Below are 27,096 nucleotides of genomic sequence, written 5' to 3'. Positions count from 1 at the left end.
ATGGACTGGGCGTGCAAGATGATCGGACTGGACTGGGGCGTGCAAGATGATCGGGCTGGACTGGCGTGCAAGAAGATTTAACTGAACTGGACTGGGCGTGCAAGAAGATTTAACCGAACTGGACCGGGCGTGCAAGAAGATTTAACCGAACTGGACCGGGCGTGCAAGAAGATTTAACCGAACTGGACCGGGCGTGCAAGAAGATTTAACCGAACTGGACCGGGCGTGCAAGAAGATTTAACCGAACTGGACTGGGCGAGCAAGAAGACTGGACTGGACTGGACTGGGCGATCAAGAAGACTGGACTGGACTGGGCGATCAAGAAGACTGGACTGGACTGGGCGATCAAGAAGACTGGACTGGACTGGGCGATCAAGAAGACTGGACTGGACTGAACTGGGCGTGCAAGATGACAAGGCTGGACTGGGCGTGCAAGATGACCGGGCTGGACTGGGCGTGCAAGATGACCGGGCTGGACTGGGCGTGCAAGATGACCGGGCTGGACTGAGCGTGCAAGAAGACCGGGATGGACTGGGCGTGCAAGAGACCGGGATGGACTGGGCGTGCAAGAAGACTGAACTGAACTGGACTGGACTGGGCGTGCAAGAAGACCGGGCTGGACTGGGCGTGCAAGAAGACCGGGCTGGACTGGGCGTGCAAGAAGATTTAACTGAACTGGACTGGGCGTGCAAGAAGACTGAACTGAACTGGACTGGGCGTGCAAGATGACTGAACTGAACTGGACTGGGCGTGCCAGAAGATTGAACTGAACTGGACTTAGCGTGCAAGATGATCGGGCTGGACTGGGCGTGCAAGAAAATTTAACTGAACTGGACTGGGCGTGCAAGAAGACTGAATTGAACTGGCCGGGCGTGCAGGAAGACCGGACTGGTCTGCGCGAGCAAGAAGACCGGACTGGGCTAGACGCGCTACTATGACGAGTAAAACTGGGCTGAGCCAGTCGCCAGAAATAGCGCTAGATAACTGAAATTGCAAGAAGACTAGTCCAGATTGGGCGTGCAAAAAGACCGGAATGCACTGGACGCGCTACTACAACGTGCGAGAGAATTGGACTGGGCTGAACGCACTACTACGACGTGCAAGAAGATGCCTGGGCTGAATGCGCTATTACGACGTGCAAGAAGATGCCTGAACCGCAGCTGGGATGCAACTACGACATGTAAAAATGGGACTGGATGCATCTAAGACGTGCAAGGACGGGGCTGGATCCGGCGACGACGTGTAAAACGGGGCTAGATACTACTACGAGGTGCAAGAAGAGGACAGGACTGGACGTCATTACTGGGTGCAAGAAGATGGATGAATGGACGATTCCAGGAGTTGAACTTCTTAGTTGTCATAATTACAAGATTTAGTAAACAATTTTAAAAAAAATAAGACATGAAGTCATTAGCTCATTGTTAATATTAATGATGACATTATATAAATCATAATATAGAGTAAAATGAAAAATCATGTTATAAATGTAGAAATGCATTAACAATGATATATTTGTTCAAATTTTTTTTTCTTTGGTTTTTAAAATAAGTATGTTTAAAATAAGTAACAACAATTTTATGGAATAACAAACCAAATGTTGTAATAAATATTTTTGTAATTACGTTTTATTTTATTAAATTCATTCATAGAATCAATACATGTTTCCTAAATCGCAATATTTTTTTGAATGAAAACAAAATTTTGGTCATCATGTAATTTTTGTTTTCGAATTCTTTTTAAATATCTTAACATATATATATAATGAGTAAGTTCTTGTGGGGCGATACATCAAATAATAAAAAGCAAAGATTTATAAATTAATCTTTAATTCCAAACGTTTCGACATTCAATTTAATGCCATCATCAGTGGATCTAAAAACAGTATAAAAAATTAGTATAACTAGGTATATAGACTATAAATATAAGAGAAAAATTAACAAAACAGCAACACTTAACAAACAAAATATAAAAGATAGAAAAGGTAATTGAAACTATATATTAAATAGATAAAAAAGAAAAAGTATATATAAGTACACATACGTATAGACCTACGTATATATACATATACACATGCATATATATACATATACATATGTATACATTTACACAGATATACATATATGCACGTGCATGCATATTCACAAGGACGTACATGTACTTGAATAAACATACATATACTCATATCTATCTATATATATATATGATTGTTTCTTTTCCGAACAGTAAATCCAATAATAAAAAACAATTTGTTTTTTGAAGATGTTTAATAACGACGTTTCGGAACTAGATACGTTCCATCAACAAGTTTATTCTGTAATAGTTTATATATCTATATCACTAATATTTTTTGTTAAAAACACTAGTTTTTTCGAGAATATTTGTAAATGTTTTTGACTTCACAAGACTTTGTAACACGTATTAACAAAGTCTAGTAATCGGGCATATCATCAATAAAAAACATTAATTTCTTTCAAAAATGTATTTTACATCCATACGTTTCGGCTATAATCCTATTCAGTGACAAAATTAGAAGTTATTAAAAATTATATAAAATATATTACTTACATGATGAAGTGTTCTTAGGCATCCATCAAACGTAATATTCATCTCAGTTCGGTGTCTTTATACTTATTTGTCTATGGGTGTCTGTAAAAGTGAAGTTTGAAAATCGCGCCATGCTGCCATTTTGTCCACAGTTTTTGCCACGCGAACCCTTTAATCAGAAGCGTTGTTGTGAATTCAATATGGCGATATTAATGTTATGAACTCTTTCTAAAGAACGTCAATGTAACGCTTGTTGAATAAATTTTATATAATTTCTAATATGTAATTTAAAATTGTGAGCTGTGGTATTTTGAATATTTTTATTGATAAAAGATTTATATAATTAGATGAATTTGAGAAATGTGTTGATTATTTGCTAAACTTTAATTGCTGTGGATTAAGTGATTTGCTATTAATGGTTCTATTGTAGAAATATCTAAATAACCTGACAAGAGTGAGTATGTTTAATGAAAATTTTGCATAAAATATAAATGACCAAGATATATACAGAATTAAGTAACTTTTAATTAATAAATTATAATGCGGTATAGTTATATTTGCATATTTTAATGTTTCCATTTTTTCGCATATATTTGCTGATATTGGGAATACATTTTATAGATGAATACTGCTCAGATATACTTTAGAAACGGATAAATAAATCTTCAAAAAAACATTGCTCAATATGTCAGATACTAGGCGAAGAGTAAAGTTATATGCCCTGAATGCACAAAGGCAGTGGGATGATAGAGGCACTGGTCATGTGTCTTGTGTATATATTGAAAGATTGAAAGGAATTTCATTAATGGTCCGTGCTGAGTTAGATGGTACATTATTATTAGAATCAAAAATTCAACATGATACTACTTACCAAAAACAACAAGATACTCTTATCGTTTGGTCAGAGGGTGATAATTTTGATTTAGCACTTAGCTTTCAAGAAAAGGCTGGTTGTGATGAAATTTGGGAAAAAATTTGTCAAGTGAGTCCTCATCTGGTACATGTGAAATATATTTCTTCAAGTATGTATAATTTCTAATATCATTTGACAGGTTCAAGGAAAAGATCCATCTGTGGAAATAACACAGGACATTGTAGAAGAGTCTGAAGATGAGCGTTTTGATGATATGTCTGATAATGCTCCCCCTATTGAGCTGCCGCCTTGCGAATTGTCAAGATTGGGCGAAATAAGTGAAATGATCGCGCAATGTTTAACATCTCAATTGCGCAAAGATAAACTAGCTGCTGCAATAGAGTCTGACAATTATATCCGAAAATTGTTAAATCTTTTTCACATGTGTGAAGATTTGGAAAGCATAGAGGGTTTGCATCATCTTTATGAAATATTTAAAAACATATTTCTCTTGAACAAAAATGCACTGTTTGAAGTCATGTTTGCGGAGGAAACAATTTTTGATGTTGTTGGCTGTCTGGAGTATGATCCTAGCTTAAGTACACCCAAAAAGCATCGAGATTACTTGAAAATGTTGGCCAAATTTAGAGAGGCAATACCCATAAAAAGCCCTGATCTTTTAGCCAAAATTCACCAAACTTATAGAGTGCAATATATTCAAGATATTGTTTTACCAACTCCTTCTGTGTTTGAAGATAACATGCTTAGTACACTATCTAGTTTTATATTTTTTAATAAAGTAGAAATTGTAACATTAATTCAGGAGGATGAAAGATTTACTGACCTGTTTTCTTTATTGACCAATGAAAAAACTTCAGATCTGAAAAGAAGAGACCTTGTATTGTTTCTTAAAGAGTTTTGCAATTTTTCACAAAATTTGCAACAACCTGGTAAAGAGGCATTCTATAAAACACTGACAAGCTTAGGAATTCTTCCTGCTTTAGAAATAACACTTGGTATTGAGGATCAAAAAACTAAAACAGCATCGATAGATATTTTGACCTACATTGTTGAATTTTCACCATCAGTTGTTCGAGAATATACTTTGCAGCAAGCAAATAATGTGGAAGAGGTAAAATCTAAATCTAAAATTAATGTCAGAAAATAAATTTCATTATGTAAGAAATCATATAGTATACTCAAATTTCGGATACATTTTTGTGATTGTTCTACCTTTTCTTTACGAGATATAAAATATTCCAACATGTAAAATTTTTATATACAATTATATTTACTATCAGGACCAACTTCTTCTAAATATAATGATCCAGCAAATGCTTGTTGATCAAGATCCTGAACTGGGAGGAGCTGTTCAATTAATGGGAGTTCTAAGAATGCTACTCGATCCAGAGAACATGCTTGCTTCGAACACGAAAACAGAAAAAACTGACTTTCTTAATTTTTTCTATAAACATAGTGTGCATACACTCATAGGTACTTGTTATTTATTATATTTGAAAGAGCTATATATTTTGACCATAATATTAAAGAAATTTTTTATATCATAGCGCCGTTGTTGGAAAATACAACAGGAGAAAAGCCACTACAAGAAGATTATCATACTGTACAGTTATTAGGTCTGGTTCTCGAATTATTATCTTTCTGTGTGGAGCATCACACATATCATATTAAAAATTGGATACTCAATAAAGATCTTTTGCGGCGTATTTTGGTTCTCATGAAATCAACCCATACATTTTTGGTTCTTTGTGCTTTGCGGTTTATGAGAAAAATAATTGCCCTAAAAGATGAATTTTACAATCGCTATATAATCAAAGGCAATTTGTTTGCTCCAGTTATCGATGCATTCCTTAGGAATAACGGACGGTAATATTTTTATATACATTATTATCACTTATGCTAGTTCGATGTTTTTTTCTCAAAATTATTTTTAACTTGTAATGAATATTTTGTAATTGATAAATTTTGTTATCTGAATTTTAGCTATAATCTACTAGACTCTGCTGTTCTAGAATTATTTGAATTTATAAAATTAGAGGATATTAAAAGTTTGTGCTCACATGTTGTGGAAAACTTTGGTAAAATTCTAGATGAAGTAGAATATGTACAAACATTCAAAGCACTAAAAACTAGGTATGATCAACTGAAGGACAGAGATCGTGGAGGAATTTTAGATGGGTATGTTTTTATACACAATGTTTTGCACACAATCTTATTAATAGATATAAATATAATAATAGTTGTTAATTTTGATTTCTTCACAAATTTTAGAGTACCCTCTATTTTACGTAATTCACGATATCATAGAGATCAGCGGCAACTGGAAGAGGAAGAAGAAATGTGGTTCAATGAAGAAGAGGAATTTGAAGATGGTGGTGATTCTGTTGTACCGGCACATAAAATTGATACAGACTTAGACTCTTTAGGTAAATAGCGAAATGTTTTTTTGTAACTATTTTCAGTAAGGTGTTATTACATCAGTTGTAAAGTAAATGACTATATTTAATTTATTGTAAAAAATGATTGTTTATTTAAGAATCAATAATTGTATGAACATAAATTACACTAGCCTATTCTGTTATAGGTAAAATAATTGAAAAAAAGGCACCAGAAACTAATGGTCCTTTAACAACACGTTTATCAAATGCCACTCCTAATAATGCTCAAAATACAACAAAACCTGTAGCTAATAATCCAATTATGACTGGTACAACCACTTTGCATAATAATAATACATCACCTGATAGCAGTCCGAGAGGTTCACCGGGTAGTCCTGACAGTCCAGGGCAAAATAATAACCCAAACAATGAAACAGTAGCAGCCCCAGTAGCATCTGCTATAGCACAGGGATCTTTATTCAAAAAGGTTTGTAATTGGGATATTGACTTTGTTATTAAGGTAGTGTTATGTTGCAATTCCATTTATAAATTTATGTGTATCTATTTATAATAACACATTAGTGTAATGTGTAGTTTAATCTTTAATATGTAATACATTCTCATTCTCAATAATCTCCAATTATCTGTAATTAATTTGTAATATATTGTTCCATCTGTTTTTTATATATTTTTATTCATATTATATATTATCAGGGACTTGTTGATTATGATGGCGATTCTGATGAGGAGGAAGATGACGACATTTCCAATGTTTGTACCCCAGTAGCAAAACGAGCCCGACTCACATGAAAATCTTCGAAATGTTTTAAAAGGATATCCAAAAACCCATGGATGTTTTGGTAAATAGATAAGAAATTATAACACACAATACCTCGATGTTATGACTTTTATAAAAAAAAACATGAAAAATAAGAGAAACAATTTGTGAGTGATCTAATATTATCTATGAATTTGTGAGGCTGGTTTGATTGGATTTTTAAATGAGTAACAGATTCAAACATGTTAAAGGACAATGTATAAATCTTTGCATATCTGAGTGCACAAATTTGAATGTTGGTTTGTACGTAGATTTAAAAAATTGTGCATTTTGTTTCTGGATTAATTTATTTGTTCCAGTATATATGTTCATTGCAACTATTTTTAATTTGAAAAACACTCGCAATGAACATATCATTACTGTATCATATGTAAATAAATATTTTTAATTATTACCTTAAAACTGCAGTGCTTAACCAGTCTTTAATTTAGCAGTTTTGGGTGACATTCTTGACAATTTATATTTATATGCATATTATTTAAATATGTTTGTTTATATATATATATATATATATATATATATATATATATATATAAGCGTGCATATATGTATGTATATATACAATTACGTTGTATATTCAGCTTCATGTTTGTATAGAGTATATACACTATTAAATATATATGCTTATGATCGATACTTTCATATACATATGTATTTTTATGTGTATTTTTATAGTTCTTTTACAAAATTTTGCAAAATGTACAAAATTGGTTTATGTATAAATTTTGTAATCTAAATTATGTATTACTTTTTATGTGATTTTAACTTGATTTTCATAAGTACCAACTTATATGTGGCTGAAATTGTCTTATTCTGATTGTTTTTTGAACATATATCTTGAATTTGCAGAAATTAACCATAATTTATAATTACTTGTGAGATTGAAGTTACTTTACATAAATACGAATATTTTCAATTTTTTTTTGGAATAGTGGGATTTGAACATATCACATCATATTTATCACTCTTCAAGATACAATTAAAGCGAAAATTATTTTGTTTTCAGTTTTTCATTAACAGTTCTCACTTGAATGAAATGAAAGGTTTTATTTTTTTGAGATAAATCATTTTTGTGAAATAATGTTAAAGCTGTAATCAATGGATGGTAAATTATGCAAATCATTTGATTTTATATGATATTAAGATATCATGAATTGCACAAAATGTGCTATATGGGAAACATAATAAATAACAGATGTCATTTTGATCTTCCACTTTTTGTCAATATTTAATTTCAATGTTTCCAACAAATTTGTATATTTCTACTGGTATTCTGAAGTTAACTATATATTCCATATATGAATGTGATATTTTTTATATTTCCTTTGATTTTATGAAGGAAAATTTTTATATTTTTATTTATTTGGAATAAATAGTTATAACAAAATGGCACAAAAATTGTTAATATCAACAAAACTTTTATGAAAGCGAATATGTGGATTAAAATCTATATGGAATGATTAATAAATCTGATAAAAGTGGGCAACATATATTCATATGAAATAAAATGTAGCATGTAAAATTCTTTCTTATTTATATTATCAGCAACACAAATAAAAACAGAAACATCGAAACTTAATCTATTTGCTTATAGCTATGCCTCAAATGAGTTGCATTTTTAAATCTATCGTAGCTATTTTATTTTCTGTTGTAGGTTTAATGCTTTTTATTACATGTTATACAATAAAATTATAAACCTTTCAGCCACCAAGATATCTATAACTCTTTTTAAATTAGTGTGAATTATTTATTTGATATTAAATATTATTTAATTTTTTTTGTATTAATGTAGATTGATATGATATTATTTGTGATATTTTTGTGCAGTTCAAATCCATCACAATTGGTGCAAAGTAGTCCATGTAATAATTTCTGTTTTAAGTAATTAATTTATCATATTTTAAATGCTGTACTATATAAGAACAAGCTTCATATATTAATATTGTAATTGAGCTAAGAATAAACATTGATAAGTATAAAACAAAACAGCTTTATATCACAAATAATTGCTTTTATGTTTTAGTACTGCTGCTGCTGCTGGATTGTTGATCGGCCTTTACAACTTCTTGTTTTAATCTGTTTGCCAGTGTTTTACGTAATGTTATGTTTAATTGATTTTTATCTATATCTTGTAATTCTGACTGATCATCCACTCTTGCTGTACCATTTATTATTTGTTGAACTTTAGAGGACATTGGTCTACTTGCCATTATTTCATTTTCTACGAGTTTCTTGGATCTAATTTGCCTTTTTAAAGCGATAAGTTTATCACGTTGCGCATTTAAATATTTTTTTCGCTCATCTAACTCTGAAGCATCTATCTAAAATATTTTAAATAAATTTTAACAGTATATGGCATAATATAAACTTGAAATACAATAGTAACTCTAATTAATTTCAACTTTTCTTGGCGACAGCACTAATACATGCGTTACTTAATTACTACTATATTATACAGATGATTATGCTTTGCGATATTATGTATTTTCATAACAAAAAATTACATTGTGACTTACTTGTTTTTTATTGAATGTTAGATTTTTTATTGTATTATTCATTGAAGATTCATGGCTGGTATTCTCTTCCGTACATTTATTTTTTAATACCGCTTCATCATCTAATAATTTTGCAATTTGGATAGATTCAGCTGAAACCTCATTTATTAAACTTGTTTCGTCAATATCTTGCCTTTCAATTATTAATAAGCATTATTAATAATATTTTTGTCCACATAATTGAATAAAAATCACTATTGACCATACTTACTCAATTATCTCTTTTAATGCTTCATCTTCAGACGTTATACAAGATTTAGGATCGCGTTTTCTTTCAATTAGTTCTAAGGCTTGCAATTGAATTTCTATATTTCTTTTCTTCATCATATCAATGAATTTATTTAAATCATTGGCAGCCCATATCTGCATATTTCATATCCAATTAAAACAAATCTACTCAAATTTAAAAAGTCAAGTGGATTGAACGTTGGCAAAATAGCACACTTTGTTTATCAATAATCTAACGCAACTTTTTATAATAATGTAATGTAATATTTTATACGACAAAATACCTGCTGGAACAAGCCTTTTTGAAATGGCAACGGTAATCCATGATCCTGTTCGCTTTTACCTTCCAAACAAGCTATCTCAAATTGTTCAGGAGATATGCACATCTCTTCCATGAAACTGCCTAACATAAAATCTACCTGGTTTTATGGTAGTAGAGTTAATTTTTTATTATTATATATTTAGATGAATTGTAAAAAACACTTAAAATAAATTAAATAATCTTTACCAAATTTTTATATTCATGGTGTAATCGTCCAAATTCTTCATTGTCGTGATCTTCGTTATTTGGATCGAAAACTAAAATAATTATAAATGGAAAATTCAAATTGAATCATATATTATAATATTAAACAAACAAATCTGACATAGCAATTATACATAATTAGTTTAATATAAAGCTTACTTATAGATTTCTCTTCTATAAAGTTCAAAATAGGTGCATTCCATACAGGTCCGTGTAAAAAGCATATTAAAGAATCAAATACCCAAGCATTTTCATCGCCCATTATAATATTAAATAATTCTTCAATTAAAAGAAATTTAAACAAGAACAAATATTATTGAGTTTATAACTTGTTACCATGGTAACGTAATACAACACAATCCAATATTAATTGATTTATTTAAAAAAAATCTGGATATTATTGAAATTTTATTTAAAGTAATATGAAAAATATGTATTTTACTTAAATAAAAAAAACTCAATATTCCTTAATAATATTGTAATAATAATTTATTGAATAAAATGAACATTAAAATATTTTTATTATATTAAGTCATTTATTGTTGACATACACTTGAAAAGTAGATTTTAAAATTGGAAAACTACTTTGCGTTAAACAATATAAATACAAAAAGCATTATCATTTTAATTAAAAAATTCAGAGAAAGTAAAAACAATCCAACATGAACGTTTAAATTGAATTTCGCGCTTTGCGCAACTGATATGGTTTTTAAAAATAAAAAGAAGAGGCCGGGAACGGCCGCCATATTACTGCATTCTGTCAGTCTTCTCATAATAATAAATGTTTTTATTTAGTTTATAATCATTACAAATCATATTTTATATTAATTGGTGTTTTTATAAATTAGTTTGTTATAACTGTAGCTATAAATATTATTAAATTTTAATAGTGAGTATTTGGAAGTTGACAAATGTTCGTCATTATTATTATGATGAATTGCGAACTTTAAAGTGTTTATAATAGAATATTTAATGGATTTGAGCCAATTATAAAATTAAATATTATTATAAGGTTAAGAAATTATTTTACAATACTCTTGGAAGCTGGCAAACGAATTATTTTTCAAATGTCAGTAATGTCAGTAAAGCTAGGTTGAGATGTTGATAGTAATGATAAAATGTTTGTAATAGATTCCTAATACTTAAAAATACAACAATTTTATAAATTATTTTATTTCATAAATTTATTGCAGATAAGACTTAATATAATTATATACATTATTTTCTATTGTAATAGCATCTGTCATTTTAGAAGATGTATAGGTTATTATTGATTATTTTAAAGAATTTATTAAATATTTTGTTTCAGAATGGAGTTAAAGGACCAAAGCTATATGTTGATCAATGAAGAAGTTTTTTATACCATTTACCAGACTGCAATTAAAGCTAACTTAGCATATATATTGTTATGTGATGTTTAGTGTCGGACTACAAAGTTCCTCTATGTAAGTAGAAATTGAAATACAGTAGTAGAGTTGATTATTTGAAAATTTGATATGCTCTAAAGCTCAATAATAATACAAAACTATTGCTATATAAACTATAACTAAAATAGAAAGTAACAAAATTTTGCATTCTGTAAATGAGATTTGTTGCATTCTTGTTTAATGACAATTATTTGTTTTTACTGACGATTATTTTCTTATTTGCCAGCTGCAACGGCGTGGCTAAGTTAGGTGTCACGTCGTCAGGGCATCTCGGGGCCCTGCGCAGCCCAACTAGCAGCTCATCAAGTATGTCGCCATCTCAGGATCCTTATGCATTCTTAGATACTCCATCACAAAGTCCAAGCTGCATATATTCACCTTTGAAGCTTAGTAATAGTGGAGAACAGTTCAAAAATGGTCATTTAAGGCTAACCAATGGTGATATAGATAATAAATATAACAAACCTTTTTCAAATATTGTCAGTAACTTTCAAGATGTTACAAAAGGAAATAATTTCGATAAAAATAACACAAGTGTAGTGTACCCCATTATTAAGACAAATTCTGCAGAACAATTAGTGAATCAGATAAATCAAAGTGGTAATTTTAGTGATATAGATATCAAAGTGGAACAAACTGATGACTACGAAGTACTCAAAAAAAGTATAAAATCAGAAATTGATAGTGATGTAAAGTACCTGAATAAATCTTATAATAAACCTAGTGTTCATGAAAATGTGATAAGTTTCACGTCTCCTAAAAAACTGCCTTCTGGTGAGATTTTGATAAGTTCTTTTTTTGAACTACAATACAAATGATGGTTTTTAATTAAACTTAAAACATACATATTTTGTACAATATGTAATATAATATTAACAGTCGGTATAAATTATGTAAATTACAATAAGCATTTGCAATTTTATATTTTTTCTTGGATTTCAAAACACTGCAAGGTCCTAACTATTATTATTTTTTTATTACTTTGATTTAAAATAAAGTAAAGATTTTCTATAATATATCTCTAAAATAGGTAAACCACACCCTTCTGAGTATCAGCAGCGCAGAACTATTAAGCTGGAGAGGAGAGCACCTGGTTTACACGAAGCTCTGCAGCGGACGCGGAGTGTTAATAATGATGAGGAATGGCATGCTCCAGGGGCATATGCTTTTGACTATGATTTATGCACAATTCAAAGACTGGATCGGAGTAATAATACAGGTTGCTTAAATTTTTATATATTTGGATGTCACTTGAAGTATATTGGAGAATATTGATTCTGTGTAATTGAACTGGTCATGTTGATTATTATATTTTATAAATTTATTAGATTCTTACCATAGATTTTTTTTCCTTATTTGAAGTAAATACTGAACCTATTGGTAATTGTTTAAAATGTTAAATTATCTAAATTATTCAAAATTCTTTGTGCACTATTACTTATTATAATATTTGATACTGAAATTTCCAAAATAATTGATTTAGGATTTTAATATGTCAGATTTGTGCTTTCTATAAATGATTAATTTCTAAAAAGTATTCATACAAGCATTAAAGTCATTTGATATAATAAATTTTATCACTTCTAGGTAGTAGCAATGGATTCATGAGTTCTTGCTGGTTCCAAAAGACTTGGTTTAGTGCACACCTTCAACAGGCTTCTGGAGGTGTAGGAGAACGTATACCTCGCGATTTGCGTTTATCACTCCGTCGCGCATTGTTTCGAAGGCGGGCTGAACAAGAAACAACAGCCCTTCGATGTGCTCTTCAAGATACTTTAGAAAGGTACACATCCACGACTGATGCAACTGCTTGTGCTAGCGAAGTGGGTCTTAGCATGGAAAGGATTGTGGCGGATGGTGCAGTTCGAGAAGCCATGCTAGCTCTTCAAAAACTGGCTGCTAAGAGGAAAGATGATGTGCATGAAAGGTAGTTTGAAAAGTTTAGAAAGTTTGAATTATAGTAGTACCCCAACTTACAAACGACCCAGCATGTGAGTGTTTCGAGTTGCAAACCATTCAAGCAGCGATTTGTTGCTTTGATTTATGAGCAAAATTTGACATACAAACTTTGAGTGAGCAAGCGTTTTCTCAAAAAAAATTACATATCATAGAAATATTTTGGCTCTTTTATGATAGTAAATTATTTTAAAGTTAGTAATTCAAATTATATATTTTTGCTAATCATGTAATAACGATTTACCAATGCAAACATGTCGAGGATTATTTTAGTGTTTAAAAGTTTTACTATACATTAATAATTATTGTACAGATATATATATATGTGTATATATATATATATATATATATATATATATATATGTTTAATTTGAGTTAAAAAGTTAGGCGTTACTTCAATAAAAATAGTATGAGAGTTTTTAGAAATCCATACATTTCGGCTGGCATCTTAGCCTTCATTCAGTGGCAATCAATAAAACTATAAAAATTAAAACTAAATAAATAATATATAAGAAATTTCATAGGAAAACAATAATAATAATAATAATAATAATAAAACACTTACAATTTTGTATCCTAATATAAGATATGAAAACACTATTAACCCATGTTATGAGTATGTGCACATTGGTAAAATGAATATTTTTTAATATCACAGATGGTAAAACACACAAATAAACATGATAACTTAACAAGTTGTCGAAACTATGTATTAACTGTTCGGAGGTTAAGATAGAAATGTCACATTTTTTCTTGAAGAAATTTATTTAAACTCCATACGTTTCGGCTAGCATCTTAGCCTTCATTCAGTGGCAATCAATTTCAATTTCACAGTTTTTAAAAACTCTCATACTATTTTTATTGAAGTAACGCCCGACTTTTTATCTCAAATTAAACATATATATATATATATATATATATATATATATATATATATATATATATATATATATATATATATATATATATAAATATGAGGATGGAGATAATGTACGATAGTTAAACCTCAAAGATATGTACTGTATTCGAACAGAAGGAGTTGATAAAGGAAAAAACTACACCTATGTGCATTACAAAAAATTCTAAGCAGTTTTCTGAGCTCTTTAATAATCACTTCAAAAAAGTTGCAACTTTTTGGAATACCACTGTATTATAATTTTTAATTTTATCAATTAATATATTTTTTTATCAAATAATTCTAATATACAGTAAACTCCCGCATAACACGGTAGATATATTCCAAAAAACTGGCGTGTTATGCTAATCCGTGTTATACGGGACAAAGAACTAGTACAAAAGGAGAGGATACGTTCCAATTCAAAAAAACATGCAACATCTATATATCATGATTTTATTATAAATATTGTTATTTTTATTAATTGTTTTAAGAGGTAATATATACATTACATGAATTATATGATTTTTTTCCATCATAATTAACTGATAAGTGCTATTCAACATCATTTCTTTGCAAGATATCCTATTTCTTTGAGCAGTTTTCTGAACTACCTACAGATCCGTGCATTGTTTTTTGCAAAAAAAAATATATTTGCGATTACTTGCTTTTAGCGAAAAAATACTCATATATTTACCACATGTAAAGTTGTCTTTTTTAAAATTTGATGCTCATTTTATTTAAAGGATCTTTGTTTAAGACTAATTGACTGTGTGCTCGAATAAACCTAGATTTTTTTATCTATAGAACGTACGCGCTCGAATAATAAGCATCAAATTAGTTATCTTTTGCATTAGTTTCATCACAGTTATTAAGCTATTTTACTCATTTTAGATTAAATAAAGTTAGATTTTAATAGATTTTACTATGTTTTTTTTATTTTATTAGGGTTTTGCTCAATTCTGAAACAGTGTTAGAGCAAACCCGTGCTTCAAAAGTACCATGCTATGAGGGGTATGGTATCAATTCTTAAACCGTGCTAAAGCGAATCCGTCTTATAGAAGTACCGTGTTACGCGGGGGTTACTTGTACTTGATTTTCGAAATAATGTTAGTATTTGATGTTTTGATAAAATATTTTTAGAATTGCTGGCGCTCGTTTAATAGGCGGCCAGAAGTGCGCTGAGGACGGTGGCTCCTGCGACGCGCTTGCCTTGCCCTGCTCCGCTTATTGTGCGCGACACGTGGCTCGTTGCAATGAACAACATCTTTTCCGTCACTGCACGGCGAAATTTGCTGACAATACTCAATGTAGCGTACCAGTGTTTGATGTTAATCATGAGTTACCGCTCTGTAGAGAACATGCTCTCAAAAGGGTATTCTTTTTATGCTCTCTCATTAAAAAATCAGTAAAAACTCATTTTCATAATTAACTTGTTTCAATATATTCAAGGATAATTATAATAAAATGACAGCAGAGTCGAAACCCAAGAAAACACCGCGGAAGAGGCCTAAGCCTTCGGCTATGATTCGCCCTCAAAAAAGAAATAAGAAGAAAAAACGACCGGTTGCAAAATCACCGGATTCTATACCAGTTTTTGAAGAAACTAGTGAATGCTGTAAGTTGTAATGCATGAAAAAAAAACATAATTGACGTGCAATTATTAATCTTTAAATAAATTTAAATTAATTGCATCATTATTGCAGTAACTGATACAGCAGCTTGTGAAACCTCATCTGCTTGCGAAAGTTCAGAAGATGCTGGAGCATTATCTGAAATGACAGAAGTTTTAAGTGAATCTGAATTACAAGGTCAAGATCAAATTGGTAATTATTAAACTGAGAAATAATATGATATTTTATTCAAGTAGCATTATGCTATAAATTCTATTTGTATATTTGCAGTAGAACAAGTTTTATCATTTGCTCCAGAAATAGCCTCAAGACTTCTAGAAGAAACTGATTTCACAACTGTGCTAAATCAAATTCCGCCTGATGCATTTAATGACTTATTTGCTGGTATTTTTCTTATCTAATTTTGAATTCTTTCTAGTTTGAAATATATTTAATTCTATTTTGTTATTAGTTGATGAACAAGAAGGCCAGTATGAACCAAATATGGAAGAAGCAGCTGAGTTAGAAAGAGCGCTGGAAGCTGTTGATGAAGAAGTAAAATCTTTGGAGAAGTTGACCAGTGCTCACAACATGCTTATGGACGGTTTATTAGATGATCGATGTATTGCTGAAACACTAGCCCAACTTGGTTAAGTATAAGTGTACAATTGTTCTAATTTATATAAGCATGACTAGCTTTAATTATGAATAATAGATTAATATAGGGAATGTAGTTTGAGTGATAAATTATTATAGGTATCGTAGATGAATTTCCGTGAAAAAAAAATTATTTTGGTGTGTTTGCAGTTATTATATCCTAATGAGAGCAAATTTGAAGGTATTGAACTTATGAAATACTGATTAGAAATGAGATAATTAATTTTTAAAAGGAAATCAGTTTTATAAAAATCAGTTGTCACTTAAATTAATGTTGGATACATATTACATTCTACAGATATATTTTCTAATTGAAACTGCAAACATCTAATAAATTAAACTAGGTTATTTTTTTCTATATATATATATAAATGTATTTGTGTAAAGTTGTCTGCTAGAATGTAAAAAAAAATAAAAAATACCTCAAATGAATGTTAAATCCAATTTTTTGTACATACTGTAAGTCATTGTATTGATATTAACATAGTACACGTCTTCTTATGGACAATGAAGATTTTAAACTTGCAAATTTACTAACTTTTGTTCAGGTGGTTTCTTTAAAATTCAAATGTAAAGTTTATTATTATTCATAAAATTCGAAGATTTTTGTCTAGAAAATTTGGTAATTTGTTTATTGTACATACAGTGGGTTTACATCACATTCACACAGTATTATTGAATTACAATTATCCATTAATTACTACTACTGTAAGATTTTCAAAATTTCAGTCATCTTCAATAATACAAGTAGATTGATGTTCCCATTTTTTCAGAAAGTTAAAACATTGTAGATTGTATGAAAATTATTACGCTTTTGTATTTAAATAAATTAGTTGTAAGTGAAAAAATACATGAGAAGATGAACAATATTTATATAGTTATTTATACTAATTTAAATGAATTATGTTCTGCTCTAGTAGATTATTTAATAACCAAACCTGCATTTATATGCGATAATCCATATATTTTAATTCATTTGCATTCTATCAGATGAATGCAAACAAAAACAGCATTCTTAATCATATCCTAGGGTGTGTTTGGTGTTTAGATTTAATATGTAAATTTTTAATTGAATTATCATGAAATGAAGTGAACTATAAAATTCTTAATTATTACTCAAGGTATGGTCAAAGGGTCATCTTCTTATGTCCAAATCAGAATCAATTTCATTAAATAACAATTTATGGTTTTAATATGAATAAGTAAAAGTAGTTAACATGAAATATGTTAGTCCATTTATTATATTCATTATGCGGATATAGGCACAAATGCAGTGTGTATTTTTATTTTGTATTTATTCACTTTTTCATGTAATTTTATTCTGTATTTATGCATATGGTAATTTGTAAATGTGTACCTAATAATAAATAAAATATTTTTATAAATATCAGCTTTTATTGAAATAATAAAATCAATATTTATACATTATATTCTAATTTCTTATTCCAGTAGCTTTGCGATAGGCTCCGAACTGTTCTAAATATTGCTGTATTGTATCAATAGGTTGATAGATGTCATTCATTCTTGATTGAAAATATGGAGGTGGTGTACTTGGTACAGATGAGCCTAGAAAACCTTGCAAAAATTCTCGCATTAAATCCCAAGCACTTGCAGGTATTACGCAAGGTCTATATTCAACTTCAATTAAAATTCCTTTGAAGTTCTGACTCATTGTTACATTGCCAAGTTTGATACAAAAATCTCCCAATTCAAATCTAGGACCTTTAGATTCTATCTTAGTCTGTTTCTTTGAAGTGTAGATTGAAGTCATTTTCATCATGAGCAAATCAAATAATCCATCTGCGACCAAAGGAATTGTTTTGTTTCCTGATTCCAAAATTGAGAATACAGACGCCGGCTGTTCGCTATTGTGAAGAACATGAACTGTTTTTTGAGCACCTAATTGAGGAACTGACATGTAAGTTTCACAATCGACTAAAAATTGCCCCGTTGGAACAGCACCCAAAGCAACCACTCTTTTGGTTAATAATTCTATTGTTTGAGGTCCTGTTTTATTTTCTAAGATAGAAAACTGTTGTAATATTGTCACTCCCATTATTTTTAACAGTAAATAACCATATCATAATGTAAAATCTTTATAAATTATCGAATTAGAAGATTACTGGGTGTAAATTACTAGAGTTTGTTTATACGGTGTTTGACATAAGATAGAGGTTATGTTATCTGAAAACATTTACTTAGCGGATCCGAACAGACCAAACAGATCTCGAAAGTTTGGTATTAAGTGACATATTTATCGCATCAATAGTATTTTGTGATTTTAAAGTATTTATTACTTGTGAGTGATACAAAATGTCTAAAAGATTTGGTCTAGGTTTATCTAGAAAAAGTAGCGACAAAAGATGTAGATTGAGCGGTTCTCAATTCATACCACCAACACAGTTATCTTCGAATAATTCAAAATCATCTCCAAAATCTCCACCTTTAATAGAAGATGATAATGATGACACCGTACGTATTGAATTTCTTTTATGTTAATATATCAGGCTTAAAATTGTGCTCTGCGAAAGAATAAAATTTTAATCTGCGTTAAGCAAGCTTAATTCGAATCAAAACCGTCGTGTTTTGTTACATTTGCATTATATACTTTTTACACATATTTTATTGGGTGGACGACTAAATGAATTTGACTCTTTATATAAAATTAGATAAAATAAATGTATATATATATATATATATATATATATATATATATTATATAATCAAATTCATTGCCGTTTACCCAACTTTTTTGTAAGAATCAGCTGATTTCCACATGTTGTGTATAAGTATTGGCAAAGATAATAAAACAGCTTCCTAATTAGTAATTTATGGTTTATCGATATGTTTGAAATTACTAGTCGTGAAAATCTGTGATTTGTATTAATTATATTATTACCCAATAATTTATTTGTTTCATTTTATATTTTTGATATTACCATTTTACTCATAAGCATTATTAAATTTGGATATAGAAGAAAAATAATGAAATAGCGCATTCTTTTGGAAATTGTTATTATATTCATGGATTGAAAAATAAATAATAATGATAATGTTATTCCTATTTATTAATATTTTGTTTTAGGACTTGTCAGATATTTCTTTTAAAGAACCGCAATTCAATAGTACGAGAATTGAAAATAATGCTTCACAACCAGTTTTGAGGACATCACAATTAAAATCGGGATCCCAACATTCATTGCGAAAGAATTTAGTTGTCGAAAATACAAAAGAAAAATCTGCTAAAACATTTTTCCAGGATGTATTGGAAAAAAATGGAATTTTGTTCAAACCAGAAGAGGATGTCCATGCATCTAGTAAGATAGTTGTATATATATATATATATATATATTAAAACAAGTGTATTAAGTCGGGCAATATCACCAAGTAAAAAAAAAAATAAAGCAATCTTTGTGATTCAGCATTATTAATCCAATAATAATGGATTGTTTTAATATTTATCATCCCCTAATTTACATACTCCAATATATTTAGGAATTGAGGCTAACGAATTGATTACAAAAATACGAGAATATTTCAAGAATGATTTGGACTATCCATATAATGTCGATGAATTTTTATCATCTTTCAAGAAGTACATAACAGACAAAGCAAGATTCAAAAAACTTTTGACTGGATCTATTGTATGTTGTATTTGTTTTAAAATAACGTTTTATTATGACTAAAATTAATTTTTGTCCTTACATGATCTTTATAGTTACTTCCTGAGGAAAATTCACCTATTTTAGAACATGTACAGATGAGCATATTGCAAATGCTATTAAGAATAGACTTTATTCAGACAAAGTTAATTAATATACTTTTCGATGAATTAATAACTTATGTATTACAAGAAAATATATCTGGTGAAATGTATTGGATAAGAAGTATTTTAGGTCAATTTCGGGAATTGGAATCCTTTGAAGATGGGGAAAATCTTTTAAAGAGATTATTTGCAATAATAGAAACTTCAGGAGATAATGAACTAGCACAGCATGAGCTTATTTGGAGTTTACCACAGATTACACCTGATAATCTTCACAATTCAATAGCTTTAGAGCTCAGTCGCATTCTTCAAGATAATTTTTCTTTAACAAATGTGATTTTGGATAATTTGGGATGTTTATGGCTTTCACCAAATGTGAGAGCACAAATTGATGACCAGATTTTAGAGCTACTGAAGGCAGACGCGCCGCTAGAAAAAATGCATAACTTTACTAAATATTTAATGTGGAGATGTAATCCGGAAAATGCTCAGCATATTATTACAGGTTTGCGAGCAAATTTAGATTGGGGGCCTTTGGTTCATTCTTCTGATGAGCACTACAAAGCTGAGAGATTTACAAGCCAGGTTGGGTAATGAATTTTAAACTTTTTTGAAATACTAATTTCAAGTAAATTAATAAATAATAGAGTTCTGAAATATTTTAAATTAAAAAATGTTAAAAGCATCTGGAAATTTTAAACATATTCCTCTTCTATGTTTTTATTAATCTAATATTTACTTCTATTTTGAGTTGAGAATTAATAACTTTTAAAATTGAATTATTATTATATAAATTGTAAAACAGGTGCTTACATTTGGTATAATTCGAGATTCTCTAAGAAATTTTTTGATCGATATTTGGAGCAAATTATTGTTTTCATATCAATCACACAAGGATATCAAACCATTTGATATAATTATGATCTTCTTATTATGTATAACATCTGTTAAACGAAAACAGTATTTTTTCACCATAACATGCAAACGAATAATAGACAGCATATTAAGGCCAGATGTATTAGAGAAAACATTCAAGGATTACTATCCCGTTTTCAAAGATAATTTTCAAGAGGTAAATATATTTGTTTCAAAGAATTAACAAGCAATTGTTATATTAACAACAATATTTTTTTAGTTTATTATTCTCTTCACCAAATTTTTAAAAAGCAAGTATACAACAGTGTCAGCTTTTGGGGGATTATGCTATAAATTTTATTTATATTATCAAGATGATAGTAGTAATACACCTGCGTTTTCAAGTCATATAACCAAAACAGTTTTGATCGAGTTAGTGCAATTAGTGAAATTTTCTGAAACAACATGTACTATAGTTTTAACTGTTCTCTTGGAATTGTGTGCAAATCATGCACGTCATTTATGCCATAATGCTGTTTTGCTGAATGTGAGTTTATCATATATTTAAGCATTAACAATCTATACAATTATATATTTATAAACTAATTAATTATAATATATATATACACACATATATATATACATTGGTGTTATGCAAATACATATTTTTTTTACCGGAACGCTAAAATTAAAAAAACGGTTTTCATGTTTGTTCCGGTTCTGTTCGAAAAGGAAAGAAACAAAAATCATTACAAAACCCATCTTGTGCATATATATGTATGTTTATTACAATAATAGGAAGGTTTAATAAAAATTAGTTAAATCTTTAATTATAAAATTCACTTATCAAATCATTTTCTGTATGTAGAGATTTTTTAAAATTTCTTTTGCCGGAACGATGTGTTCCGGCACGACAACACTACTGTATATATATATATATATATATATATATATACATATATTTTATATATATATATATATATATATATATATATATATATATATATATGATTACAAGGCAGTTTATATATGCAAATGACAGCTGCCTTGCAACCACAAGGTATAGGGTGATATGATCCGCTCTGGGCAACTTGATGCCATATAGTAGTTATATATATATATATATATATATATATATATATATATATATACATATGACAAAAAATGCCTTTAAATATAATTTATGTTATTATGATCCAGAAATTACTTTATTCTATCGATTCAATGACTGTGGTTCAAGTTCGTATGGCAATGAATATTTTGTGCAGTGCTGCTTTCCCATTAAATGAACAAAACTCAGGCTTTTCATTACAAGATGATATTCGAATATATACTCCAAAATGGTTGTCATCATTTTTAACAATGTACGTTTTTTTATTGTTTTAATGTAGAAATGTTATTGCAATCAAAATCTAATTTTAGAGAAAAGAGGAAAGGAATCGTTTGCTGTGTGGCGGTGGTACAACATATAGCAAAAAAACACCTTGACAATAATAGTGAAATATCCAGTGCACCAAGCATTCCTTCAGTTGAAAACTCTCAAGATCTACCACAACATGGTAAATGTAAAGATGCAGCATCTATGATTGATTCTATGTTTATGTTAATATCAGGATATCCCGATCTAGAGGTAAAGTTTTTATTTTTATGTATATTTATTACATCGTGTATATTTTAAACTTTATTTAAAGTTTATTTTAAACCTACAATTCGAATAAACTTCTCTTCAATCTAATAAAAGAAAACTATAGTTTTGTGTTTTGAGTTAACTACAAGGTAACATTCAAGAATATTAAATTAATTTTTTATAGATAGTTTAAAACATTTTTACAATGCTAAATAAATGAATGAATTAAATTTTTAGGGGATGGCATATGATGAACTAGCTAGCATGGTACAAATGCACCATTCAGAGCTCGATGATCAATTTAGTAGCTGGTTGTGTAATAGAATTACAAATGATTTTAAACGATTCTTCACTACAGATAAAATTGCAAATGAAGTATTGTTAGTATTATAAAAAATTGTTTGTCATGTTACTTTCTTATATGCTTATCATGATATTATCAGACAGATTTAAAAAATCAATTGTTAATTATGTATGAATTTTAAACATTTTAGGAATGGTTGTCATATCAAAGAAATGTTCTGCATAAACGAGCGAAATCACAAAAATCATCAGGCTCTTATCAATATAGCACCAGTTGTTTTCAAGTGTTATAGGGATTGTAGTGCTGTCAATATAAGTGCTTTATCACCTCTTTTTCGTTTACTAAGGCTTTTGAAAGTTGAGTCTGGTTCTAATTTGAACTTTGTTAATACAATTCTTGACTATGGAGTTGCCATGCCAGTTGTTGAAGATTTAGATGATTTTGAGGAAATATCTTTTGAACAACGTAGTCCTGTACTAGACTGCATATTTCATTGTATCAATTGGTTTAGAGAATTAATTAGTGCATTTTTATTCATGCCTGAAATGGAACAAAAAGTTCTTAAACGATTGAAGAGCACTATCAATATGGAGAAAAAATTCCATAGCTTATTATCGCTTAATGGTCTAGATTATAAACCGCCATCTTCAAATTTTCACAAAGAAAGAGACTTAGAAGTTGCAATAACGAAGAAACCTCCAAAGAAAGGTGGTACTAAAAAAGCACAAAATAAAGATACTATTCAGATTGAAGATACTACTACTGCTAATCCTCAAGCAAATATAAAAAATCATAAACCAACAATAGATCCATGTGGAAAAATATTCAGAGCATATGATAATAGTTTGATAATACTACTGAAAAAAAAATTGTTAGTAAGTAATAAAGAAGAGAGCATAACTATGGATGAAATGTCGTGAGTACAATTTATAGGCCATCTAGTAAATATTTAGATAATTGAAATAAAAGTTTTTTCCAAAGTTTTATGAATAAAACTCGTTCATAATATTCTGCAGTTAAACTATTTAAGCAATTATGATATCGATATAATATTGAGGTATATGAATCAAATCCATTTTAACTATGTCTTTGATTAATATTTTTATTTTAGGTATATACTTCAAAATGTTATCTATAAATTAGAAATCTTAAATGGTAAAAGTAAATTATCAGAGGAACAAAATTTTATGGAAGCACCTGAAGTTTTAATGAAGGAAATTATTCCTATCATACCCAATGTATTAGAGAATTTTAACGAAATTTGCAATATATTAGTTGATGTTTTGAAGGAATGTGATTATATAAAAGATGCTAATGTAATGTATTTCGAGAAAACAATGCAAGCTAAAACTTGCCTATTTTTGTTACAAAAGTTTTTTTCATCTATATTTGGTTGGACAGGATTTACCATTTCAAAAAATAAGCCATTATTTAAAGGTTGGATTTGCATAATTATTGTTCCACGAATTAACTGGTAATTTAGTGCTAATTTCTATTATTCATAATTTACTTTTATTTTAGAGTTACTTGGTGGATTTCCAAGAAGCTGTGATTCTGAAGAAAAAAGTATGCATGATTTAGTAGTATCTGCTGCAAACTTTTTCCTTGGACATAGATCAGTTATTATAACATTACCTTGTGCCGCCAATTTAATAAAAATATTAAATGCTTTAACTCAATATATTGAAGACAATGATTTAGAAAGTAAACTCATTACATTATCACATGAATTTTTAAGTGAAGAATGGTATGATGAAACAGGTGCAATAGAGAAAGGAAGAAATTCCAATTTAAACCTAGAAATAGTATTGAAAAATTATTTTCACAAGGCAGATGTCAAAAAAATTGTACAGAATGTTAACTGGTTAAGAGAGGAAATTGCAGCAGCAGATAAAAAAAAATATCATCTAAAGACTTTTCCTTGTTTTCACAAGTAAAATCAACATTATCCACAAAAATTTTTATAATGTCATTATTTATAATGTCTTATTCATTCATTATAGGTCCAATTTCCCACTACTATACAGGAATGTATTTCATGCATTTATTCAAGCTGTTCGTGATCGAATATTAAAACCATTATCGAGTACTCAGCACTTAAGATTTTGGGAAGCTATAATGAACACATTAGGAAAACTAATGTTATTGGCCAAAGAACAAGATTCAAAAATAATCATTAACATTTTTATAAAAGCAAGTACTAGTTTAAACAACTTAGTAAATGGTTTTAAGTTATATTAATTCATTTTACTTATTAATTTTTTCAGCAATCTCCTATGATACTTAAGATTTTTTTAAAACAAGGTTTGTCCGGGCTAGAAGTTTTGCTAAGGAATAACACAGAGGATGTAACTAATATATTAAAAACAATGCAGCAGAGTACTAGATTTATAAATTCTATTTGTGTTCAGGCTAAAGTCATTAACATTTTTTTTAATACCATATATACCGAATGTCTTCAATGTAACATGTGTTTATTTTTTTATTCCAGACAACAAAAGATGTAACATTGATGTCTTGCGTTCCCACTGTTCTTAGAATTTTAGAGACAATTGTTTATAAAGTAAAAGCTGTTCTTGTAGCAAATAAATGTCCTACAGCTTTTATTATGGGAAATCTAATTAACAGAAATGTTAAAGGTGAAATTATTGCAACACAGGTACAGCTTATTAATATTAAATTTTGTATATTCATCACATAACTTCATATTTTTAATATCACTTTTTCAAAGTGTTATGTTAATTTTGGCTCTTTTTTTTTATTCATAATTCTTGCACAATGCATTGTGCTACATTTAAATATTTGCTAGCATTTATCTCAATTAAAATAATCATAATTTATTATTTAATTAACACACATTTTATGCAGAATTTTTTGTATTACTAGAGTACTAGTGTAACAGAAAGTAATAATGATTCCGAAGATCAATTTCCACCCAGTAATTCTGAATCAGAATTAGAATCGGATTCAGAGCCTGAGGAATGTGAAAAACATGGGAAAAACAGAGAATCAAGAAGTAATCTTTACTAGGTATTACTAGTTATATTTTATTGTATATGTATATACATTATAATTACAATCCATATCAACGATTAAAAAATCTTAAGATTTAATATAGTTATTAAAAGTGATATTGTATTCATTATGTAAATACATGCAAAAATTAACTCATCATTTATTGAATTAGAAAATAATTTAATTAGCTAAATCATTTTAATTGTCATAACCATATTAATTTTCCATTAACTAGTTCATCTTTAAAACCTTTAATTATTTCTTTTGATTGGTACCATCTGCATTCGCAACTGCAGACATTACTGGAATGTAATTCATTTCCAGATATTTCAACTTCATTAAAATCAAAATTCACTTTTGTACAATTCATAGGTATTTTGAAATTATCCTTAGGAAGAAACTCCTCTACTGATTCAAATTTATCCACTGATGTTTTTATTAAAATATATGTGTTTGTTACTGGCAGTGTTTTACTTAACAGTTGTTGTAATTGTGGTGATTTCATGAGAGAACTGAAACATACATTTTTGAAAACCAGATAATGCATACTACTATAATATGAAGTAATTCAGGCACACTTTATAATCTTTTAAAGACAATAATGTCTTGTGCACACAATACGGCAAGAAACAAATGTATTAATGATTGTGATATAAACACTATTGAGAATAAAAAGAATGTAACACTTACCTCAATATTTTGTTAAAAAGATATCGTTTATTATTTTTTGAGTTACTTATATTTAGATATGAACATGATTTTCTATAAACATCATAAACTTCTTTAGCTGTAACAGGTGATCCTCCCAACACTATTGATATTTGATGTATGCATTCAAAATTTGTAGTAATCTCTTTTTGTAGATTCTGCAAAGATATTAGTAATTATGTGTATCAAATAAACAATTACATCAATAATACAAACCTGAAATAAATTATTTAGTGATTTCAATGTAGCTTCATATATTTTGTAACGACGTGCAGCAAGTACATTAGTAGTATCAACATTTCCATCATATTTATGTTTATTTTTATTCAT

At 29.0% G+C, this 27,096-nt stretch overlaps 6 protein-coding genes across 8 annotated transcripts; 3 read left to right on the top strand and 3 right to left on the bottom strand.

Moving 5' to 3' along the window:
• The first annotated feature begins 2,844 nt into the window (after nucleotides 1–2,844).
• LOC113374879 (serine/threonine-protein phosphatase 4 regulatory subunit 3-like) lies at nucleotides 2,845–6,863 on the top strand. Its single transcript, XM_026614840.1, has 9 exons — nucleotides 2,845–2,998; nucleotides 3,166–3,526; nucleotides 3,597–4,529; nucleotides 4,699–4,891; nucleotides 4,966–5,284; nucleotides 5,402–5,596; nucleotides 5,690–5,844; nucleotides 6,003–6,283; nucleotides 6,511–6,863. Exons 2-9 carry the CDS (start codon nucleotides 3,230–3,232, stop codon nucleotides 6,604–6,606), a joined length of 2,469 nt encoding a protein of 822 aa, XP_026470625.1. The 5' UTR covers nucleotides 2,845–2,998; nucleotides 3,166–3,229; the 3' UTR covers nucleotides 6,607–6,863.
• Nucleotides 6,864–8,646: 1,783 nt separating this feature from the next.
• LOC113383911 (cilia- and flagella-associated protein 36) lies at nucleotides 8,647–10,205 on the bottom strand. The gene is made up of 6 exons (XM_026622072.1): nucleotides 10,103–10,205; nucleotides 9,926–9,996; nucleotides 9,702–9,836; nucleotides 9,401–9,552; nucleotides 9,154–9,322; nucleotides 8,647–8,955 (listed from the first exon to the last, which is right to left on the bottom strand). The coding sequence occupies exons 1-6, from the start codon at nucleotides 10,203–10,205 to the stop codon at nucleotides 8,647–8,649; spliced, it is 939 nt and encodes a 312-aa protein (XP_026477857.1).
• A 568-nt stretch (nucleotides 10,206–10,773) lies between these two features.
• LOC113363303 lies at nucleotides 10,774–16,698 on the top strand. Of its 3 annotated transcripts, none has more exons than XM_026605797.1 (11): nucleotides 10,774–10,832; nucleotides 11,253–11,388; nucleotides 11,597–12,144; nucleotides 12,401–12,589; nucleotides 12,958–13,297; nucleotides 15,365–15,596; nucleotides 15,674–15,839; nucleotides 15,928–16,047; nucleotides 16,126–16,239; nucleotides 16,307–16,483; nucleotides 16,591–16,698. In XM_026605797.1, the coding sequence occupies exons 2-11, from the start codon at nucleotides 11,357–11,359 to the stop codon at nucleotides 16,611–16,613; spliced, it is 1,941 nt and encodes a 646-aa protein (XP_026461582.1). In that variant the 5' UTR covers nucleotides 10,774–10,832; nucleotides 11,253–11,356; the 3' UTR covers nucleotides 16,614–16,698. The 3 variants fall into 3 exon arrangements, with proteins under 3 accessions (XP_026461582.1, XP_026461584.1, XP_026461583.1); XM_026605799.1 differs by lacking the exon at nucleotides 10,774–10,832 and adding an exon at nucleotides 10,888–10,955; XM_026605798.1 differs by lacking the exon at nucleotides 10,774–10,832 and adding an exon at nucleotides 10,930–11,063.
• A 1,225-nt stretch (nucleotides 16,699–17,923) lies between these two features.
• Nucleotides 17,924–18,698, bottom strand: LOC113374016 (mediator of RNA polymerase II transcription subunit 20). Its single transcript, XM_026614269.1, has one exon. It carries the CDS (start codon nucleotides 18,545–18,547, stop codon nucleotides 17,924–17,926), a length of 624 nt encoding a protein of 207 aa, XP_026470054.1. The 5' UTR covers nucleotides 18,548–18,698.
• Nucleotides 18,699–18,760: 62 nt separating this feature from the next.
• Nucleotides 18,761–26,134, top strand: LOC113383895 (Fanconi anemia group D2 protein-like). The gene is made up of 16 exons (XM_026622071.1): nucleotides 18,761–18,963; nucleotides 19,577–19,808; nucleotides 19,987–20,135; nucleotides 20,210–20,842; nucleotides 21,063–21,329; nucleotides 21,393–21,659; nucleotides 22,313–22,476; nucleotides 22,535–22,742; nucleotides 22,977–23,119; nucleotides 23,234–23,959; nucleotides 24,155–24,480; nucleotides 24,565–24,976; nucleotides 25,047–25,236; nucleotides 25,311–25,460; nucleotides 25,535–25,702; nucleotides 25,930–26,134. Exons 1-16 carry the CDS (start codon nucleotides 18,805–18,807, stop codon nucleotides 26,071–26,073), a joined length of 4,338 nt encoding a protein of 1,445 aa, XP_026477856.1. The 5' UTR covers nucleotides 18,761–18,804; the 3' UTR covers nucleotides 26,074–26,134.
• Nucleotides 26,135–26,203: 69 nt separating this feature from the next.
• On the bottom strand, nucleotides 26,204–27,096 carry LOC113383879. Its single transcript, XM_026622070.1, has 3 exons — nucleotides 26,983–27,096; nucleotides 26,749–26,924; nucleotides 26,204–26,570 (listed from the first exon to the last, which is right to left on the bottom strand). Exons 1-3 carry the CDS (start codon nucleotides 27,094–27,096, stop codon nucleotides 26,264–26,266), a joined length of 597 nt encoding a protein of 198 aa, XP_026477855.1. The 3' UTR covers nucleotides 26,204–26,263.

The sequence above is a fragment of the Ctenocephalides felis genome, unplaced genomic scaffold (assembly GCF_003426905.1).
Source record: "Ctenocephalides felis isolate EL2017-DRISC unplaced genomic scaffold, ASM342690v1 CF-g0.4_SCAFFOLD_00845, whole genome shotgun sequence".
Taxonomy (NCBI): domain Eukaryota; kingdom Metazoa; phylum Arthropoda; class Insecta; order Siphonaptera; family Pulicidae; genus Ctenocephalides; species Ctenocephalides felis.
The sequence above is the reverse complement of the archived record's forward strand: the minus strand, read 5'-3'. Positions and strand labels throughout refer to the sequence as shown.

Excerpts from the sequence above, each read along its gene's own strand:
- LOC113374879 (XM_026614840.1), top strand. The coding sequence starts at position 3,230 with ATGTCAGATACTAGGCGAAGAGTAAAGTTATATGCCCTGAATGCACAA. Across the intron at positions 4,530-4,698 it reads AAGCAAATAATGTGGAAGAG|GACCAACTTCTTCTAAATAT; the intron begins GTAAAATCTAAA and ends ATTTACTATCAG. Across the intron at positions 5,597-5,689 it reads CGTGGAGGAATTTTAGATGG|AGTACCCTCTATTTTACGTA; the intron begins GTATGTTTTTAT and ends CACAAATTTTAG.
- LOC113383911 (XM_026622072.1), bottom strand. The coding sequence starts at position 10,205 with ATGGGCGATGAAAATGCTTGGGTATTTGATTCTTTAATATGCTTTTTA. Across the intron at positions 9,837-9,925 it reads ACCATGAATATAAAAATTTG|GTAGATTTTATGTTAGGCAG; the intron begins GTAAAGATTATT and ends CCATAAAACCAG. Across the intron at positions 8,956-9,153 it reads ATCTAACATTCAATAAAAAA|ATAGATGCTTCAGAGTTAGA; the intron begins CAAGTAAGTCAC and ends AAAATATTTTAG.
- LOC113363303 (XM_026605797.1), top strand. The coding sequence starts at position 11,357 with ATGTTTAGTGTCGGACTACAAAGTTCCTCTAT. Across the intron at positions 13,298-15,364 it reads AAAGATGATGTGCATGAAAG|AATTGCTGGCGCTCGTTTAA; the intron begins GTAGTTTGAAAA and ends AAATATTTTTAG. Across the intron at positions 15,597-15,673 it reads GAGAACATGCTCTCAAAAGG|GATAATTATAATAAAATGAC; the intron begins GTATTCTTTTTA and ends AATATATTCAAG.
- LOC113374016 (XM_026614269.1), bottom strand. The coding sequence starts at position 18,547 with ATGGGAGTGACAATATTACAACAGTTTTCTATCTTAGAAAATAAAACA.
- LOC113383895 (XM_026622071.1), top strand. The coding sequence starts at position 18,805 with ATGTCTAAAAGATTTGGTCTAGGTTTATCTAGAAAAAGTAGCGACAAA. Across the intron at positions 20,136-20,209 it reads AACTTTTGACTGGATCTATT|TTACTTCCTGAGGAAAATTC; the intron begins GTATGTTGTATT and ends TGATCTTTATAG. Across the intron at positions 25,237-25,310 it reads TCATTAACATTTTTATAAAA|CAATCTCCTATGATACTTAA; the intron begins GCAAGTACTAGT and ends TAATTTTTTCAG.
- LOC113383879 (XM_026622070.1), bottom strand. The coding sequence starts at position 27,096 with ATGAATAAAAATAAACATAAATATGATGGAAATGTTGATACTACTAAT. Across the intron at positions 26,925-26,982 it reads CACTAAATAATTTATTTCAG|AATCTACAAAAAGAGATTAC; the intron begins GTTTGTATTATT and ends ATATCTTTGCAG. Across the intron at positions 26,571-26,748 it reads CTTTTTAACAAAATATTGAG|TTCTCTCATGAAATCACCAC; the intron begins GTAAGTGTTACA and ends TGTATGTTTCAG.